Source organism: Lynx rufus, unplaced genomic scaffold, assembly GCF_022079265.1.
Source record: "Lynx rufus isolate CCGP_SWC_20201006 ecotype Redwood Valley unplaced genomic scaffold, mLynRuf1.p SCAF_10, whole genome shotgun sequence".
Classification (NCBI taxonomy): domain Eukaryota; kingdom Metazoa; phylum Chordata; class Mammalia; order Carnivora; family Felidae; genus Lynx; species Lynx rufus.
In genome coordinates this window covers 17542572-17562986 of record NW_025814824.1, presented here as the reverse complement: position 1 = coordinate 17562986, position 20415 = coordinate 17542572, and the positions used below count along the sequence as shown (strand labels likewise).

Sequence of the window (20415 nt, the reverse complement as noted above, 5' to 3'; positions counted from 1 at the left end):
AACAAACAAACAAAAAAACACCCTCTGGGATGTCTTGTCCAACCGGCCCCTCCGTTTTTATTTTGCACGCACGGCCCCCAAGTCCTCCCCATTCCTTTGACCCACCAGTCCTGTTTTGGCCCCTCCACCCTCCTCAAAGCCAGGACGCTGTGCTGTGTCATTTCAGGGGTCCTGCCCCTTGTATTCAAAAGCCATCGGATTCGTTCCCCACCCCCCCCACCCCCAACCCCCGCTTCCCACAGATCTTTTCCCTTCTCTCTCACCCTGGCAAATTCTAACTCCCAGTTTGGTCCTGTTCTAATGTCAGATTTCTGGGCATTCGTGACCAAAGACAAAACAATACAGATTGGTTCATTGTTCACTCATTAATATTCAACCACTACTTACGGGGCGATAACTAAGTACCAGCAGCAAATGACCTCCTTGCTATTTGGCTATTCTTTGAGGAGTCATTCATCGGTGATTCTTCTTCTTTTTTTTTTTTAATTGTATAGTTGAGAGGTGATGGTACGTTCGTTTCAGGTGTCCAATGTAGCGACGTGACAAGTCTACAGGTTAAGCTGGGCTCACGACAAGCATAGCCACCATTTGTCACCATGCAGCGCTGTTACAATACCACTGACTATACTCCTCATGCTGTGCCTCTCATCCCCACGACTTATTCATCCCAGAACTGGAAGCCTGGACCTCCCACTCCCCTTCGCCCACTTTGCCCGTCCCCCTCCACTCCCTCCCCTCTGGCCACCACCAGTTTGTTCTCTGTATTTCTAAGTCTGGTTCTGCTTTTTTATTTGTTTATTCGACTTTTTTTTGAATTCCACACACGAGGAAATCATATGGTATTTGTCTTTCTCAGGCTGACTTATTTCATTTAGCGTAATACCTAGTAGGTCCGCCTGTGTTGTCACAAATGGCACGATCGCATCTTTTTTACGGCTTCTTATCAGAATTTCCTTAACGCGTGTCAAACCACGGGAGCACCCGGACGCCAATTTTGCCCAGCTGTCCCCTGTCTCTGCAGGTGCGTCTGAGGTGACAAATGAGACAGAGCTATTCCGTACATCCGTTCCCTTCCCTTCCCCCGCAACCTGGACTCCCCTGAACCTCCACTCGTCCTTCGTTCCTCTTTAGTCTCAAGGCACCAGTGTTCTCTGCCTTCCAAGCCTATTTCTCTCCACATAACACTTCCTATCCCAAGTGCCCACTGTGCTTCTCCAATGCCACAGAAGGTGCTGGGGACACAAGCAAGAAAGAGGGACAGCTCTGCCCTCCCAGCTAGTAGAAAGATGTGCAATTACACACACACACACACACACACACACACATGCATACAATTAGGGTAACCATATCCCTTCTCTTCCAAACTCACACATGTTTGAAAATAAAGGGGGATATTCCACAATACTTCATGGGGGTAAGGCATAGCCCAGGAATGTGCCTGGAAAAAATATGATACACAGTCACACGAATCATAACATAGTATATGATACCTTCAATTCTGCAGTCACCCAAATGTGTCTAAAATTATCTAGTAACATTGGAAAAGGCTCACAGTATAATATTAAGTGAAAACAACAGGATGAAACAGTATATAGAAACTGAGCTCAACTTGGTTAAAAAAAAAAAAACGACAACAATATGGGGCGCCCAGGTGGCTCAGTGGGTTAAGGGTCCAGCTCTTGATTTTGGCTCAGGTCATGGTCTCAGGATTCGTGAGATCGAGCCCCACGCAGTGCAGAGCCTGCTTGGGATTCTCTCTCCTTCTCTCTCTCTCTGCCTCTCCCCTGCTTGTGCTCTCTCTCTCTCTCTCTCTCTCTAAACAAAACATGAAAGAAAAAAGTTTTAATAAAACAATTTGAAAATTACAAAATAAGATAGAATCACAGAGACTTACTGAGTAACTAGTGGGTGCCAGGCACCATTCTAACAACTTTTAGGATTCTGTAAGGGAAATACGATTGGCTCTTTTTTTTTTTTTTTCAATGTTTTTTTTTTATTTATTTTTGGGACAGAGAGAGACAGAGCATGAACGGGGGAGGGGCAGAGAGAGAGGGAGACACAGAATCGGAAACAGGCTCCAGGCTCTGAGCCATCAGCCCAGAGCCTGACGCGGGGCTCGAACTCACGGACCGCGAGATCGTGACCTGGCTGAAGTCGGACGCTTAACCGACTGCGCCACCCAGGCGCCCCCGATTGGCTCTTTTTAACACATGATGAAACTGAGGCACAGAGAGGTTAAGATGCTCGCCTAGGGTCCCCCAGCTAAGCAGTAGCAGTGTTAGGATTGAAACCCTCTTGGTTCTAGACCTACGATCCTAGGTCTTCCTCGCCCGCCACGGTGCACTGATGAGACAAGAGACAGGGAAAGAAGGTAGGTAGGGAGGCAGGTGTGCAATAAGAACCTTCTCTACTCGTTTCCTCTACCGCCCCACATCCTTAAATTCCCCTCGCTGTCCAACCAAGCACTGGCGCTAAGATCACAGGGAGCCTCGTCACCACCAAGTCTTTAAGCCACGTTCCAGTTCTAACAGGCTAGATTCTCCCCACAGCTCTTTTCACTAGTGCACATCCTGTAAAGGGGCACACCCATCCTCGAGACTTCCAGGCTCTACCTTTGGTGTCGCCCTGAGCCTTCAATGCTCCCTTTAGCCCTTAAGCCCTAAGTGGAGACATTCCCCCAAGGCTCTAGCCTCAGCCCCCGCCAGCCCTCTTCATGCTGCACCCCTTACCTATCCTATGCACCTTCCCCAACTTCAGTTACGTGGAGGTGGATGAGTGCCCGTCTTCGCTTCTTTCCTGTCCTGAATCTCTTCTGCGTACTGGACACTCCTATCTGCCTGCCCTTCTGTCTCCCCACAACACTGAGGCTGAACCTATCCCCTTGTTCTCAAGATGCTCCCGCAGACGGCCCCAGTTCCGTACACGGGTCCCCCATGCTCCTGGTCCCGTGGTGATAAACTTTATAGTTACCTTCACCCTCTCCCTCCTCCTCCGCCTCCTCCCCCCGCATCCATTGAGTTATCAAGCCATGTTGAACCCACCTCGACAAGAATCCAAATCCGCTTCTGATTCATTTCCAGGCACCTTTACCAACACAATAGCCTCTCTGCCTCCCCCCCGGTTCCTTGTGCACACGGATACCAGCAGATCCCTCCCGGGCACAAGTGAACCGTACTGGGTTGCCCGTGACCCCGTTAGTACTTGCCCTGCTGAATGACAGCTATGAGGGAAAATGTCCTACCTCCTTGAAAGCAGAAAACGTCTTCCATATTACATGGTAGGGTCTCCTGTTTGTTGAATCGGTAGGTTGTTACCTCTTCTCAGGGGAATTCAGTATCATTTTTTATCCTACGTGATAAGGTGGAAACCCCCTCACCGACGCATGTAAGGCCTTACATAACCTGATCTTAGCAGGAAGTCTTCTTGTCCCACATCTTCTTCTAGAAACAGCATCCTTTCTTCCCTTGGAGAGCTGTCCCTCTCCCGTTTTGGTGGGTTGCCCATCAGTGGTCAACATCGTTACTTCAAGGGAGACCAAGTGACCCAGGGTGACTCACCAACAGACTACTGTCCCCGTGGACAAAGTCACTGGCCTATGAGTAGAGACATAACCCCACCGGGAAGAACTGGGGTTCTTTTTCAGGGGTTCATCTCATCAGCAGGTAAAGGAGGTACTAAGAATCGACTGAGCTTTGCTGCCTGGGGGAAAGGGTCTGTCTGAGGATGAAGCTACTGACACAGGGAAAAGGAGAAATACCAGACATGAGCAGTACTCCGGATTGGCAGCTGGGCAGACTCACAATCACGTTTTAAAGACGCTCGGATCTGGATGCATTTCAGAATCCAGAACCCTTCGGATGAGAAGAGTACAGCAGGGCACACAGAGCAATGCGGTCTCTACACCCTCTACCCGCACCCAGGACAGCATCCTCATCATCAAACTCATCAACGCAGTTCCGCAACCAAACAAAAGAACCGATGTCCCAACTAATGTCAGTTTGGGTCAGGCAGGGTAGGTTTTGCCGTGAAGAAAGTACACGCCAGGTACGGCCAGTGCGCACAGAGGGTTCAGCCTCTGTGTTCGGAACCGCACGCAAAGGCACGTGGACCTGTTTACACCAACAGAGTCCCCGCTTCCTTATCGGATTGCCTACGAGTTTTACTCAAGCAGTAGGAGTTTGGGTTTCCAACACTTGCACCGAGAACGGTCCCACCTGTATCCCTACATTTCCATTTTATTTCCCGCTATTCCCTACACGTGCTCGCATCTGAATCAAATGTAAAAGGATAGCGTCGGGAAGAGTCTGTAATCTTCTAATAACGTTGTAGGGTGACAGAGAGTAACTACACCTCGCAGGGCGACCACCGAAGAGCGTAGAGAATTGTTGCATCAATATGTTGTACCTCTGAAACTACGAGAACATTGCATGTGAATAACACTTCGATAAAAAAAAAAAAAAGACGGTATCTTGACTCTTTAACGAATCTTGCAATCTCCACATTGTATATGCCTTATAAACCAAGCTGTCCAACCCAGGGATGGGGAACCCTAGCTGGGTGATTTTCTAGTCCATTGCCCCAGCTCTATGCCTCTGTCCATGGCTCTCAGTCTAGCTATCACTATCCTCTAAAGTGGGGGGGGGGGAGATCAGGAGCAACACAGACTCCTTCCGCCCCCACTAGATCTCCAGGGGCAAGCACAAGAATCTAGAAAATCACAAGTGACTCCACTACAGAAACCTTCGTTAACCATAGCATTCTCTTATTTTCCTTTGAGCAGCCTCTGAATCTCCTTGGAGCCCCTGTAGATCATGCAATGCTTCCCATGCCTTATTTTATTGATGTATTCGTGTTCATCATTAGGCACTTGATTTCACAGCAACCCCGCAAGGTGGCTGGAGCACATATTAGGGTCCTCTCTTTGAAAAATGAGGCAATGAGGGCCGAGTTGGTTAATGAAAGAAAAAACCCCGGAGTTTTGCTCCAAGCTGCTGACTCCTACTCCTGTTTTCTTTCTGGTCCCATTTTCCTGCAGGGATTAACCCACACTGAAGAGTTTATTGGCATCGATTGTCCTTTCTTGCTACCTTTAGATGTAGAGATCTCATCTGTTGAAACTCGCAAGAATACCGCATGAGTAATTTCACTGTAAATTACGTGCAATTTAACTTTGATGAAAGTAAAAATTAACAGATACACACATGTGTCTGTGCACATGTACATATATGCGCATACATATCTTCTAGCATGCATGAAGGTCTGTAAGCGTTTGTTTTTCCCCATCCAGGAAGCCAAAGCCTTCCCTGTCATTGAATCCAAACTGAGTTCGCCAAGTGATAAAGTCCCAAGGCACAGCACTGCCTGGAGACACTTCGGCCTTGGGGAAAACGCAGACGCAGACGCTGTTTCACTTAACTGGAACGGACAACACAAATACCCCTCCCTGCCCCGGGGATGTTTCTGGGTCAGGACTCCCTCCCTTCACCAAGGAGTCAGACATCGCTGGCCATTTTCCCAGCACTCTACCCTGCTTCTCTGGCTGACCTTTAAGGTTAGGACCTCTGGATATAAGCTCATGAGAGACAGCGATAAGGCAAATTCAGCTGCCTTCGGGCGCACAAAAATGCAGTTTTTCATTTCAAACAGACCCCGAAAATCCCAACGGCCACATACAAGCCATTCCTTGCCTATGAGGTTAATGCAACAGGTCCACCGTGATCAGGCCAAGCTCTCTGAATCGTTTTTTCCAGTAAAGGTTCTCCTGCTCATGAGAACGGAGCATGTGAAAGCCGCTAGCAGAGGTCAGGGCTGAGGTTCTTGGGCGTGAAGAGCTGCCCTGTGCGAGGCCAGGTGGACCCCCACACCAACTTATTTTGCTGTTTACAACATGCCTAAAAATGCAACTCTGGGGAGCACAGTCCCATTCAACCCGGCAGTATTTGCAATGCCATCCACTCGCACCCAGAACCCACTCTCCACCGCTCATCACCATTTCGATCACCCCACGTTGCCCGAAGATCAGAACTAATCAGCAGCGGGGTGGTGGGGGGGGGAGACCTTTGGCAGATCTCTGAACAAAAGTTCCTCGTGCCAAAGATCTCTGGGAAATGCGGCTTCTAACTCTCTTCGCGCAAACTGCATTCTGAATTAAAACACGAATTCAGATGCGATCCAACATAATGTACCAAGGTAAGAGGCTTTACAAAATAATCGGTCTTCAGATATTTTCCCTCCCCGTCTTCCATCTCTCCGGCAGGCTTATCCTATAATATTTAATGGGCTACAACCAGGATCGACCAGGGAGGAAGGCATTGCCACGGGAAATCAGCCAGAATTGTTTAGAGCCCAACAGCAACTATTTTTAAGGTGTTTTACATGGTTCGTTGAAATGGAAAACCATTTTCCCTGTCTACGAAGCTCGGATTTAGCTCTTTTTTACTCGGCCGTTAAAAATGTATTTTCCTGATCTTCACATCTTGTATCTCCCATTTACAAAATGTCTTCCTTTCTCCCTCTCCAAATAAAAGTTTGAATCTCACTTATTTCAGAGTCAGACCTAACCAACCTTTCGCTGCAAGCCTAACTATGTGCTGAGCAATGCACAGTCAACTCAGCCTATTATCTAGAGATTTATCATTTTACAGATGAAGGAACAGGGGCTCCATTAAGTTCACCGACTTTCCTGCTTTCAAAGACCTTGTAAGTGACATCTGGAGTTTCCGATATATATATATATATATATATATATATATATATATATATATACACACACACACACACACACACATATATATATATATATATCGGAATATATATATATATATATATATATATATATATATTCTGCTTTCAGTGAGAACTCCAGGTAGAATATTTCCCCGGTATTGCTTGCATCTGGCTTTATCCTTCCGGAATCTGGCTCGAGATAAGTGACATGGTTTGAGGAGCGCTTTCTGTCACTGGTAATCTCGGCTTGGGATCAAGGATTATATGCAATTCGCAGAAGGATAAATACAGCTCTCGCATGCTGCCAATAGCCTTCACCGGGGACCTTCTCCCTGAGTTCAGATAACCAGAAATTAATCTTCCCGGTTTGCAGGGTTAGTCCAAACAAAAGTTCACGATTAACGTGATGCCGTGTCTTGATTCCTTGCTGTCACTGCTACCCTCTCACCACTAACTACACTGTTAGCTCCATCGGTCAGGTCGCCCAATTCAGAGGCAGGACCAAGGCCTCCTTGCCACAGGTGTGAGGCCAACAGTCAGGGGACACCTGATCCTGGGAGAGGCTTTCAGGGGAAAGACAGGGCATTCTACGGCGACACGAATACCAAGCAAAACAGGACATACGCCAACATGACAACATCTGCTACTGCTAATTAAGGCATCACTGCAGCTTTTCAAGGCATGACCATTCACAAACACTAACATGAGGTGGAAAACCTACCGAAACATAATGCTCTCTCTATAACCAAAAGCAAGAAAAGCCTCATTATTCTTCCCTTCCAGGAAGCCAAGCATGTCCTCGTCGCCTGTTTGCTTGCTTGCTGTTGCGTTAACTCTGCACATCCTATTTTTCATGAGCACAAGAGGCACACCTATTCTCTTCCGCAGAAATCCCCAGGCCGGAAATTTTACCTCGGGTGACTTCCAAGTGCCAAGATGCGGTATAAAACATTACGCTGAAGTTGCGAGTAGTCACGATTGCACCTCGACGGTGGTGAAGATTCACCACCTAAAATATCTGCCTAAAATATCATCCCAAAGATGTCAGAAAGACCACCGAGATATTACATGACTTCAGAAACAATAATAGGCCTCGGTTCCAATTTGTGACCCATGAGGTGGGACCCCAAACCCAACTGGGGTAAAAAACATGAGAACATTCCAGAGACATTTGCAAATTAGTTACTGCTCAGTGGAACCACAACTGGTTTATTTAGGGAAAGAAAGAATAACAAAAGGATGGCTAAAGTGTTAAAAGGTCAGAGCAGTAAAGGGTGAATAAGAAATACGTTTGGCCCTTACAGTGCAATGATATTGTCTGTGTAACTCAATTTAGCGCCCCCAACACTTAGCATAGGGTCACCCCCCTTTGATCTACAGAGGGAACCCTTTACACAGTGAGACCAGCTGACCTTTTTCCACTGGTTATGGCATCAGTTCAAGGGGTCCCCTGTAACCTTTGAAAGCACTTAATGTCTTCACAGGCATTGTAAAAACCACAATAAATTGTGTTGGGTGTCATGTGTGTTTGTAGTTTTCTGCGTATTTTACAAATGAAAAGCCACAGATCTCCCTTAGAAAGCCCTCTGTAAACACAATCCTGTGAAGTTACAGGACACAGCAATGCTTGTTCAAAGGGGGTTCTTTCGGTGACAAAAATCCCCTCCCTTCCTCTGCCAGGCTCTGCAATATCTAAGTTCTGTTTAATGAGTTCATTAAGAAACAGGTATTTCTGGGGCGCCTGGGCGGCTCAGTGGGTTAAGCGTCCGATTTCAGCTCAGGTCACGATCTCATAGTTCGTGGGTTCGAGCCCGTGGCGGGCTTTGGGCTGACAGCTCAGAGCCCGGAACCTACTTTGGATTCTGTGTCTTCCTCTCCCTCGGCCCCTCCCCCACTCATGCTCTCTCCCTCTCCCTCTCAAAAGTAAAAATTAAAAAAATATATATATTTTTTTTAATTTTTTTTTCAACGTTTATTTTTGGGACAGAGAGAGACAGAGCATGAACGGCGGAGGGGCAGAGAGAGAGGCAGACACAGAATCGGAAACAGGCTCCAGGCTCTGAGCCATCAGCCCAGAGCCCGACGCGGGGCTCCAACTCAACAGACCGCGAGACCGTGACCTGGCTGAAGTCGGACGCTTAACCGACTGCGCCACCCAGGCGCCCCAAAAAAATATATATTTTTTAAAATAAACATTAAAAAAAAAAAGAAACAGGTATTTCTTCCCTTACAAGTCATGAAGCTTCTCAGAGTCAAGAAGTCCAGGTCTGTTTGAACTAAGTATCTGTGAGTTAATACTAAAGGTTTGCTTCCAGTCTACTGAGCCACTAAATCAGAATTCAGGGGATTGGGGGTGTTACTCTGTTCCTCCTATGGGGAGGGATACCCTACCAGGCGAATTCATGCACGGTAGGCCTGGGCCAGACAGTCCTAGGTCTGAATCACAGTTTTGCCACCGTCTAGCTCGGGGATTCTGTGCGCATCAACTTCTCCAGAGTCCTGGTTTTCCAATTTGCTGAATGTGGAGGCGTATCCACCCAAAATGACCGTTTTGCAGATTACCAAAGAAGCCTGTATTCAAGACCTTATTTCCTAAGTAGGTATCCTATGTAGGAGATGCTCCATGTTAGCGAACCTGAGAGATGCATTGCTGGAAAGAATGGTAACAAGGCTACTTTCATAGACAAGCGTTCCCAGTTACATTCCAGGGTCACATGCAGCACCCAACTTGAAGCTCATGGAAAAAGAGGAGACTGTGTTCTTCCAATGAAACAAGAAGCTAGTAGAATCCTAACAAGCCATTAGAATGGAATTCTCCTGAAGATGACAGGCGCTGGGGCAACAAAGTCTGGCTGGCTTCCCTTCCTTCCTTCCGGGGGGCGGGGGTGTTGGATACGTATGGTGGTGTTGGGGTAGGGGGGTGGGGGGATGGGGGCGCGCGCGCGCGCGTACGCGCAGGGGGGCGTGGTGGGGGGAGACTCAGACCTTGCCCCTTGCCCTGGTTTCAGTCCTCCACAGGACTGACTTCCCCGGAACGCGTCTTCCCTCTGGACCCACAGAGCCCGAGACCTCACTCTCCTGCTCCCCTGAACCCCCCCTGCCCCCCACCCAGCGCTCCCTATCTCCTTCCAGATGCGGTGATCTCAGAGCTGCCTCTTCAATCAGTGCCGCATCGCCCAGGCAGCAGAGGGTCCCCCCGCCCCAGGGCTCCCGTTCCTGGACGAGCAGCACAACATCAGAAACCGTCTGTGCTGCTCTCTTGGCCCCGCTGCGCCAGCCTCCTGCCAGCCTCCCTTCCCCTCGCGCTGGCAGGACACGTGCATCCGGAGCAGTCCCAAAAGCCGGTCTACAGCAAAGGTGACCCATCACCCTCGCCTCCCACCCCCAGCAGGGTCTCTGGCCAGAGCCCCCTTCTCCAGCCAGGCCTAGAGAAGTGAGTGAATGGGGTGTGAGGACTGGGGCGGGGCGGGCGGGGGGGGGGGCGGAGAATGATCGGGTCACTTTCTGGAACCCGCGTACACTGCCCTCTCCACTCCATTTCTAGCAGGAATGAGAGCGAGGAAGCCAAGACCGGTTAGCTCGGAAGTGCCTCCAAATCTGTTGCGCTTCCAATCAGCCGCATAACACCATTCAATTCATTGTTCCCCAGCCGGGCAGCTCTGCCCTGAGCCCGGGAGCGGCACCCCATAAGAACCCCGCGCCCGTCTGCCTGTCCAACTCTTCGCCCCACGTCGCCGCCGCACGTCCCTCTCCGCGGGGAGACCTGCAGTTCTCCCAGAGCAGAACCCCGCCGGCGGGTGTCGGAAGTTTCCCACCCCCTTTTCCGATCCCGCTCCGGGAGCCCCCACGCGGATCCCACGAGAGAGGCGAGGAGAGCGAGAGGTCTCTCCCCAGATCTGCGCTCACGCCGGTCCGGCCCTCTCTTCCCTTCCTCCGCCTCCCTCTTCCTCCTCCCTTCCAGCTCCAGTCCCCGCGCCTCGGGCTCCTCCAGCGCCCAGCGGTCCTCTCCCCACCCCCAAGGGGCAAACTACTTTCTGGGCTAAATTCAGGTCTGAGCAGGAAAGGCTCTCCCTTCGTCGCCTCCTTTTTGCCCTGGCTCTCAGAAACCGCAAGGAGCGTGCTCACTCCCCTCACCCCCCAAAAGAGCTCATTCTACCAGTGCTCCCTGACTTTCCATGTCAAAAGACCCGGTCGGGTCTGAAACCACCACGGGGGTATGCACACTCTGGATTTTTCCAGACACCCTACCTGTCCCTCGTGGCCAGAAGAAGAAGGAGAAGGAGAAGAAGAAGGAACAAAACAAAACCCACAAGTAAACAAAACCAACCCCGGTAACTTTGGGGAGAGAGAGTGTGTGTGTGCGTATGAAAGAGAGAGAGAAAATCGCTCCAGAGTTAGGGCAACAGCTGCAAGAGCACATCTGGAAGAGGGGGGAGGGGGGTGACAAGGAGGGGGCAAGAAGCGCGGGGTCGCTGGGGGCTCCCCCGGCCCCGGCAGCTTCAGGGCCAAGGACTGGGCCAGCCCGTCGTTACCTGTCCCATGTTGATGAATCCGTACTTGCTGGCGATGCGGTTGGCCTCCGGGAAGCCGCCGGCGATTTTGACTGCCCAGTGGTTGGTGTAGACGCGCGTCCGGCACACGGGGAGCAGGCAGCCCCCGAGCAGCGCCAGCACGCACAGCAGGTCCAGGCGTCCCGGGCAGCAGCAGCGGCTTCCCCAGCCCATGGCCCCGGCGCCTCGCTGCCTCCCTCGCTCGCTCGCTGACTCCGCGCACGAGCGGCGCGCACAACTAACTTCTCCGGCCTGGGCCGCCCCGGCGCGCAGCCCCCGGCCGCCGCGGCGCGCAGCCCTGGGCGATCCGCAGGAGGCGGCGAGCCCCGGCGGGGAGCTAACGGCGAGCCTGGCGCCGGCTCCTAGACCATCCCTGGGGCTGCGGGGACTTGCGCGCCGTGCCCTCCGGCCCGCGGGGCGATCGGCGGGGGCTCCCCGGCTCCGGCGCAGGAGGCGGCTGAGCGGGGCGGGCGCCCTCCTGCAGTTGGGTCTCGCCGGCTCGGCTCCCGACTCTCCGACTAGCCTTCGCTCCTCCCCGGGCCCCGGAACGCGGCGGAGGCGGCGGTGCAGGCAGCGGCCGGGCGCCCCCTCTGCTGGCCCGGGCTCCGAGCGCTCGCTAGCTCGCTCCCTGCGCTCCCTCCGGCTCCGAGCGGCGCGCGGGGAGTGCGAGTGGCAATGGCAGCAGCGCCTGCTCTGCATAAATGACTCCCGCCGCCCCCCTAACACCCCTCCTCTCCCACAGCCCCCTCCTCCCCTCGCTCCTCCGCCCGCCGGAGAGCGGCCGCGGCCAGGCGCCAACCAGGTCCTAGCGCCGCCCGGTTCTCCGGGCTGTAACCTCTCAGGGTCCAGGGCAGCGAAAGCCAGTCTTTCCAAAGGGCTGGGAGGAGAGAGCTCCCGGCGTCGCGGCCTGACCCCCTTCTCTCCCTTTCCTCCTCGGATTTGAGTCCGTTCACCGCCCCCCTCCCGGAGGACGGAAGAGATCGACACGGTGGTGAGAGTCCAGAGCCTCGTAGATTCATTCATCCCCGCTCCGAACCTCCTTAAACGACTCACTCGCTCATTTAGGAGGAAGGTCACTTGCGTGTCAACTGCCGAACAAATAACCCGAGATTTTCACTTCGTTAATTCTTCATGCTTTTCGGCAACGGTTTATTTTACACACCGCTGCTGCCGGGAGAAGCCACCACGCAGGACCGCAGGGCGCATCGACTCCTGCAAAAGCCAACCGCTGCGGCTCACGGTGCTGACTTTCGAAATCTGTGCATCTGAGAGGAGGCAACGCCGCGGGAGAGTAAAATTCCAGTCGCGGGGCTGGGGAGAGATGTTCCTAGGAGTGTTTGGTAGGAAAGTGGATGGAGACGTTCGGGCCAAGGGAATAACTTCATTCATTCGTTCCATTGGGTCTGATGAGCGCCGCTTTCCTCTCCACCAAGGGAAAAGTTTTCCAACTTTTTCAAGCGCGGCCCTGTAACGGGGAGAGACTTCGATATTAAAAAGGACCACAGAGGAAGTTCGGGTGAAATATGTGCCTGAGCCGGCTTCATTACTGTCTCCAGCGCCGTGACTGCAGTGGGCAGGAGTGAGTTGGATTAACCCCGTTTCTGCTGAACAACCTCCCTGCCTCTTTTGGCGGCACAGGACGACTTCTTGTGAAAAGAAAATCTATCGTTTATGGAAACACTCAACTGGCCTGAAAAGTAGTTCCTTTGCCCCCTAGCTCCCACCCGTCCCTCTTCTCTCTCCTTTCCCATCCCCCATTATCTTTCTTCTTAAACATTGGTTAAATGGACTTGAGGTTAATTAACCCACCACGTCTCTCGCTTTGGGTAATGATTATTTTATCCGCCTAGGGCTTCACTTTTCTCCCTTCTCCCCTCAGCTGAACCGTATCTGCAAACTCAAGATGCATACATTTATTAAAGTTTGTAAAATTCATAAAGTTACACTCAGAACTCATAAAAGCGTCACTTCATGGCTTTGCGCACATTGTATAAGGCATGCTGTGTTATTTACTCTTGAAAACAAACTTACCAAATAACATGATCCCCTCCCCCACTGATAAAGAAGTGGAAGGTCAGCAGAACTAAATCATCTGCAGAAGGACGGACATTTCATTCTATTTACTTGACTGATTTGGCACATCTCTCGAGCACCTAGAACTTGCCAGGCATTGTGCTAGATACTGAAGGGGAGGAGGGTGAGGAAATGGGGCGCAGAGGACTGGTGAAATTCAGATTCTGAATAACTCCAGAATAAATGTGGTTTATTATTGTTGCCCTTTGCTGGTGGAAAAGCGTAAGCACTAGGCGTGGGCTTTAGAGTTTCAGTACAGTCTTGTTACTGACCAGTCCCTTTGCTCCCATCACTTCCTCCGTCCCCAGTGCACAGTCCAGAAATCTTACAATCTATTAGATCACCGTTAACTGCCACACGGGCCACCTGCTTCTATCCACAGCACGTTGGCTTATCCTTCCAGAAGCTGATGGGTTTCAGATGGGAGGGGAAGAGGTCCGTCAAAATCCAAATCTCAATATACATCTGAAGGGTCTTTCCTCCCCTCAGAACTGGGGGCATTAGCTGTCAGACGGTAGGGAGAGCCTGTCTGGGGATGATCCGCGGGAGGGTGGCCACTGTGAGGGCTGCACAAGGTACTTTATGAGTCAGGTCGGAAGCATGGCCTATGGTTTTCTCTGGGATTCTGGGGCCATTGTTGTTTAGGACTGCAAAGACAGCACAAAATGCTTCTCTTTGAAAGCCACCTTGCCTCTGGGCTTCAACTTGTGAATGAAATGAAGGGACATCACTGCACCTGGTCTCCTGAGCCTGAAGGTGGTTTCCTAAGAGTGGTGACGCCACCCCCTCGACATGTTTCCTCCACGGTGTCTTTCCCGTTTTCTTTCCAACTAACACTCTTGTCTTCCGCGAGCATGCCCTGCTTGACACAGGCACACAGCATTCACTGCGGTGAACAAGAGAGAGAATTGGAAAATGAGGTAGGAAATGGGCAAACCACTTTTCTGCTGTGTAACCCAATCCCTGGGCCAGCATTTTTAGCTTCCTCAAAGAGTACATTCTTTCGTTTGGATGCATATGTGTTTAGAAGGGAAAACCCTAGCTCTGTTCAAAAAATGAAAAAGATCTGGGACTCCATCCATCTGTCAAATTCAACACACGAATGTGGATGCATTCATCTTGTCCGTCACATTTGCGGTTTCTTCCAGTTCGCTTATCAGGAGCGTGACTCTTGAACTTCACTGATACAGGAGGAACGTCCTCTACCCTTGATGCAAAGGCACATCCTGCTTCCGGCTTTGGGATCTGCCTTCATGAACTCATTAGCCTCCTTGATTAGAGCCAGTTGGCCACCATGAAGCTTCCAGATAAAGATCAGTGGCTGCAGCAAAAAAACATCTTCTTTCACGACCTTAAGTGAGCCCTGTTGGTTCCCACAGTCAGCTCCTGTCAATGCCTCCGTAGCCAAAGGAACAAGAAACTGATAGAATTGCAGTGGCTAGGGCAAAGCCCTCACTAACACTGGAAAAGGAGCTCAATCCAAGACTTGCACAAATACTTCCTTTTTGTATGCAAAGAGTAGCCCTGCAAATTTGACCCTTGACTCTTCCTCTAGAACATGCCATATGGCAGGAAATCAGGCAGTTTTAAGTTTTACTCTGCCTAATGCTTAAGCAACATATTACTTGATAATGAGGCCCCACTAGTCTTTGGCCTTTCTGCCAAGGTCCCTCACAGCTTTAAAAGAAAATTTCAGTGAAAGGCAGTGAATAGAAATCCAGGCAGTTTAGTAGGAGAGGTGAAAAAGAACTCTGAAAAGGATTCATCTTGAAACTCTGCAAACGAGAATTATTCTGGGAAGAGTTTGCCTTAGGAGACACCTCACTTCTTCCTCTGCTACCTCCTTTGCTGAAAATTGACCGTTAATGGCTCTTCTAACCTGAGATTCTGTGAATCAATAACAAATTGGCAATGGACAGTTTGGAGCTGACCGAGAAGGAAAGAAATGCCACTAGGAATTTCACTGCCCAGTAGAAGAGTCACCAAATTTATGGAGATTCTAATCACTTTTCCAGCATATCGGATTCAGAATCGGCAGTGAAAATCTGTCAAGCGTAATGATAATAATGAATGGTAGCAATAACTACCATTTATTAAGGACTAGTAATATGTCAGGCACTGAGCCAAACACATTTCAGGCCTTAATCTCATTGGTAAAGCATCAGGGTTGAAAGAGATCTCAGCTATCAGAGAATCTAACTTCTTTATTTCATAAAGAAGAAAACTGAGGCCAGTAGAAAACTAAATTAGAAGACAATAATCCTATCGCGGGAAATTAAGTTCACAATGCATGAATACTATAAATAAAACGAAGGGATGGCCGCAAGGACCAAAGGTGATAGTGTGCCGCGAACCTGGGATGGACATTGATTTGACTGGCACGCCCGGGTTAATACAATAAATTCCAGTAGAGTGGAAACTGGACTTACCATCTCTGATTTCTTAGATATTTAACCACCACCACTTAAAAATATCATCCGTGATGCATAGGAGCCAGCACAAGAGTTAATGCAGGGCTTGATTTTGCCTTTATTGCAAAATATGTGTGTAATGGGACACTAACAGGTGACTAATAGCCTGTAGGTTTCAGGAAGCTTTAGCTCGTCTTTGACCTGTTTGAAGTGGATTTAGACGGGCATGGTTGACCCCCTTCTGTGGACATTTGAATCCTGCAGTGACAAGCCGGCTCCCAAAAGGCTTTTGGTTGGAAGGAAAGTGTAAAGCCTGCAGGCGACTTCCTTTGGATATATATGAAGAAAGTGACCCCACCTGTCTATCACCTTCCAGCCTCGACCCCTGGTCCCCGCGCAGTATCCCTCCAGGATGGATAGGATGGATGGATGTGATGTCACTTCTCCTCACCTCAGACTCTAATCCAGGGAAAAGCAAGTAGAGGAAGGGTGGGAAAAATCAAAGAAGTAGGCTTGCGTGTTAGAGTTTCACCCTCCAAAAGGAATCAACCCCCCCTCCCCAACATCCATGGTAATAGCCCTCCTCCAAGGGTCAAGACTTGCCCTTTTGGTAGTGCCTCGGGACCCTTTTTTCCAAAACCCTTTAGTGGCTTTTTAAAATTCTTGAACCTCTCAGAGAATTAGCAGTTTAATAACTACCAACTCAATAACTTGATCTTGCTCAGGAACAACTCAAATGGAATTCGGTTTTCGTTTGGTTTTGGAGTCCGGGCAGTAGCTCTAATTCATTGATGCCAAAGGATACATTACAATTCAAAACATATTCACTATGACTTCTACTTGTTTATCTGAAGCAAGATAAATTACGACAAAATTATCCCACAAATATCTCGTAGGAGTACATACTTTCATGCTTCTTATATTCCACTGTTTCCAGGAACTATATATCCAGATCGCTGCGCATGACATAGCTTCATTTCCCCCATGGTGTATTCGGGATGTAGTTATTACACAACCATTGCGGAGCTATTGTTCAAGCACCTCGCTACCAACCTTCCCTGCCCCTACTTCAGATATTATTAATGTATGAAAAGAAAAAAAAAAAAAAAAAGGACATCTTTTCTCACCCTTAACCCTTAGATGCATGGTAAAGGTATTTATCAGTGAGGCATTCCAGAGCCAAACCTCAGCGCAATAAGGTACCGGGAAGTTCAGTTTAAACTTATGCCAGTGAACAGCTACTGTTCGTTCCGATTCTATATGTAGAATGAAAGCAACGTTCTATTTTCAAAAAGGTTATTCCATACTTACAAATAATTCATTGATAAAATTTTACTTTTCTAAAGGCAGTGGAATACAATTCAATAGGAAGCTTTTCAGGGCTTTCCAATTTCAAAAAGTGTAAGATTTCCCTGGCTCTGTGTTTACAAGTTCCCGGTGACAGCTCAAAGCCAGTTTCTGCATAAAGAAAAAGCTGACTCTCATTTGAACTTTGGCAAGTGCTGTTCTTTTAAGTCCTATGACTTAGTTGGCTTCCCCAGAAAAATCAAGAACTAAGAGTCCACTAAATCACTGGAGACCCTGGGGCGGGCTTCTCCAATTTTCTCCAAATCTGAACAGTGAAAGCCTGTTTCATAGATGCACTAAATAAGACTATATTATAAATTCGCCATGTAAATGCTAAATATTGCCTTCTGTGAGTGAAGATGAGACCAAGTTTATGAAAATACTATGCATCATAGGGTTTGGGTAAGGAAAATATCTTTCTCTGTACTGCTGTACTCCTGTTTGCTTGCTTAATTTTTTTTTTAACGTTTATTTACTTTTGAGAGAGAGAGACAGAGACAGAGCATGGGCGGGGAAGGGGCAGAGAGAGAGGGAGACGCAGAATCCGAAGCAGGCTCCAGGCTCTGAGTTGTCAGCACAGAGCCCAATGTGGGGTTCAACCCACAAACCGTGAGATCATGACCTGAGTTGAAGTTGGACACTTAACCGACTGAGCCACCTTGGTGTCCCTTATTTATTTTTTTTAATGTTTATTCATTTTTGAGAGAGTGTGAGCGAGGGAGGAGCAGAGAGAGAGGGAGACAGAATCTGAAGTACACTCCAGGCTCTGAGCTGTCAGCACAGAGCCTGACATGGGGCTCGAACTCATGAAAGGTGAGATCATGACCTGAGCTGAAGTCAGATGCTTAACTGACTGAGCCACTCAGGCGCCCCTCCTGTTTATTTATTAAAAAAAAAAAAAAATCAGAGCATTGTTTTGAGATCTGGTAGCAAATTGAACTGTGAAGGGTGAGCATAGACTGAATCCTCTGCAGAAAGAACAAGTAACATATTTGGTATCATTAATCATTTCTTATTCCAGTTTTTGTCACCCATTTGTGTGTGTGTGTGTGTGTGTGTCCATACAGATACAACTTGGCAAATTCATAGGATATTTGCATGTTGACATTTTGGCAGCAAAATGAAAACTGAAAAGAATTTTGCAGAAAATGTCAGCAATGCAAAACTTCGTGACATTCTATAAAACTGGGCTAAGCATTATTAGGAAAAAAAAAAATCTTAAGGGATGGTGGCAGATGCTGGGTGCTAGATGGAGAAGAAAAGTTAAAACCTACAGGTAAAAGGCTGACCACCTAGAGGTCAGTGAAATATTCAAGGCCACGTCGTTGGCCAAATGAAGGAATTGGATCCATATGGAATTGATTTTGCATTTAATACCCTGGACACTTTGGAAAATACCTTTTCTACTCAAGTGTGTGGGGTGGGGTGGGAGCTCTGGGTTTAGCCGCTGGAGACTCACGGTTTGAGGGATGTGAAGTTTCAGAAGTGGTTCAGTTATGTGTGGAAACTAATGACTCTGAAGCAAATTATCTAATCAATATTCTATTATCCGATAGCCCTTTACTTACACGGGGCCTCAAGTGCTGCGATTTTCCCATGTTAGTCATGCCCTCTGTATGTTTAACGATAAACTCTCTGCCAAATGGAGTCTAGACAGGAACAAGCTTTTCCTTTCTCCAAATTCAAAGTAAACTTGCCCGAAAACATCTGGATCAAAGGGGAAGAGGAAATTGGCGAATCTGTAGAGGCAGGGTGAAAGGAACCCGTCACACCAGCCGGGTTAATAATGACCCAGAGTGTGAGCGCCATGACCGTTAACGGACAGAGCATGACTTGATACAGCATCTGTAGAGCCTTTTCGGAGCCCCTTCAAGTCGCGATCATATTTACTCCCCACAGCGACCCGCCAAGTGAAGGGAGGCATCGCCATCATTTTAACGCCAGGCAGCAACGATAGTCACCACAGGTATGGAAAGTGGGTGTCGAAAGGATTTCCCCAACTGCACCCCGCTCGTCAGTGAGAGCACGTGGGCTGAATCCTGTCTTTGGGCCAAGGCCACCCCCCCCACCCCAGACTTAACACCAAAGTCTCCACAAAGGTAAGCCCTTCAAAATACAGACTTCTGTTCTGTCCCCGCAGTTACCAGTCACTCACTGTGGACAAGTCTTGTGTTGTTGGTTGAGGAAGAGAGACTGGAGAATCCAAAGCCAAGGGCCGTCCTTCAGGGTGTCCTGAGTCTGTCCTGAAACTGCATTTCCCTCCTCGCTCCCTTGATCTCTCTTCACCTCCAAGTCCGGTCATTTCTCAGTTCGGTCCCCAGATACAGATCCAAGTCAACACTGCCTCCTGCGTTTCTAGGAAGGAGGCATACGTGTGATTCATGAGGTCGAAAAAAAAAAAACCGCTTTGCTCCTTTCCTGACTGAATTCAGAGGTCTTCTCACTTGCTGATTATCCAGAGCCTACAACCTGCAGATGTGATTAATTGCCATGTGCTCGTTATAATGAAATATCACTAGTTTTGGAAGCAACTGCGAAGTCTTGTTGGTAATTCGTTGTATGAGACACCCTTGTAAGGGATCCTCTTAAGGCTCCCAGTAACGCGCTTGTCTTAGAAGCGGTTCAATTATCCCTCATTGCTGGCCAAAGGTGAATTTGTACAATCGGACCCTCCCTCTCCTTATATCAATTATACCTCATTAAAGCTATTTCAAACATCGTGTTCTCGTACCACACACACACACACACACACACACACACACAGCCAACACACATAATTACTAGTAGAACTTTGAGAATCACAGAGAGAGATTCATGCAAAAGTAGATGCATAGGTGATAGATGCCACAAGGGAAATTCATCATGGGTGATACAGCAGGAGCAGAGTCATCTTCTTCCCCTTATGGCAAATTTCACTTCTTCACCTCAAATTATTCCCATTTTCTTCCCATATCTCCCTTGTTCCAAGTTTCCTATCAATTTGTCTATTCCCCCCCCCCACCCCGTGTTACCTTCTGTCGCTGTGATCTTCATAAATAATAACAGAAAAACACGACAGTTTGGAAAAAGGACAAATAGAGCAATGTTTCCATTGCTGAAACATAGCTATTTTCATATTTATGTACTCCCTCTTAGGATTGGTCTGAAAACCCTATCTTTATTAAGTTAGAAACGTAACACATGCCGACTTTTACCTTCCGCATTTTTCACATAATACGTTCTATAAATACATCTCTCTGGTCTTTGTTATTAGCATTTTAATGATGATACTCCATTGGGTTGATGCATCATAATTTACTAAACTCTAT

At 48.7% G+C, this 20415-nt stretch overlaps 1 protein-coding gene across 2 annotated transcripts in view; it reads right to left on the bottom strand.

Annotated features, from left to right (window-relative positions):
* Window positions 1-11465, bottom strand: part of PCSK5 (proprotein convertase subtilisin/kexin type 5) — a 455082-nt gene extending 443617 nt beyond the window's left edge. Inside the window, exon 1 of one of the 2 annotated variants that reach the window (XM_047102277.1) lies at window positions 11259-11465. In XM_047102277.1, coding sequence (XP_046958233.1) covers window positions 11259-11450 — 192 coding nt within the window. In that variant the 5' untranslated portion in view covers window positions 11451-11465. The remainder of the gene's footprint in view (window positions 1-11258) is intronic. The other variant, XM_047102287.1, reaches the window with a different exon arrangement.
* Window positions 11466-20415: the final 8950 nt, after the last annotated feature.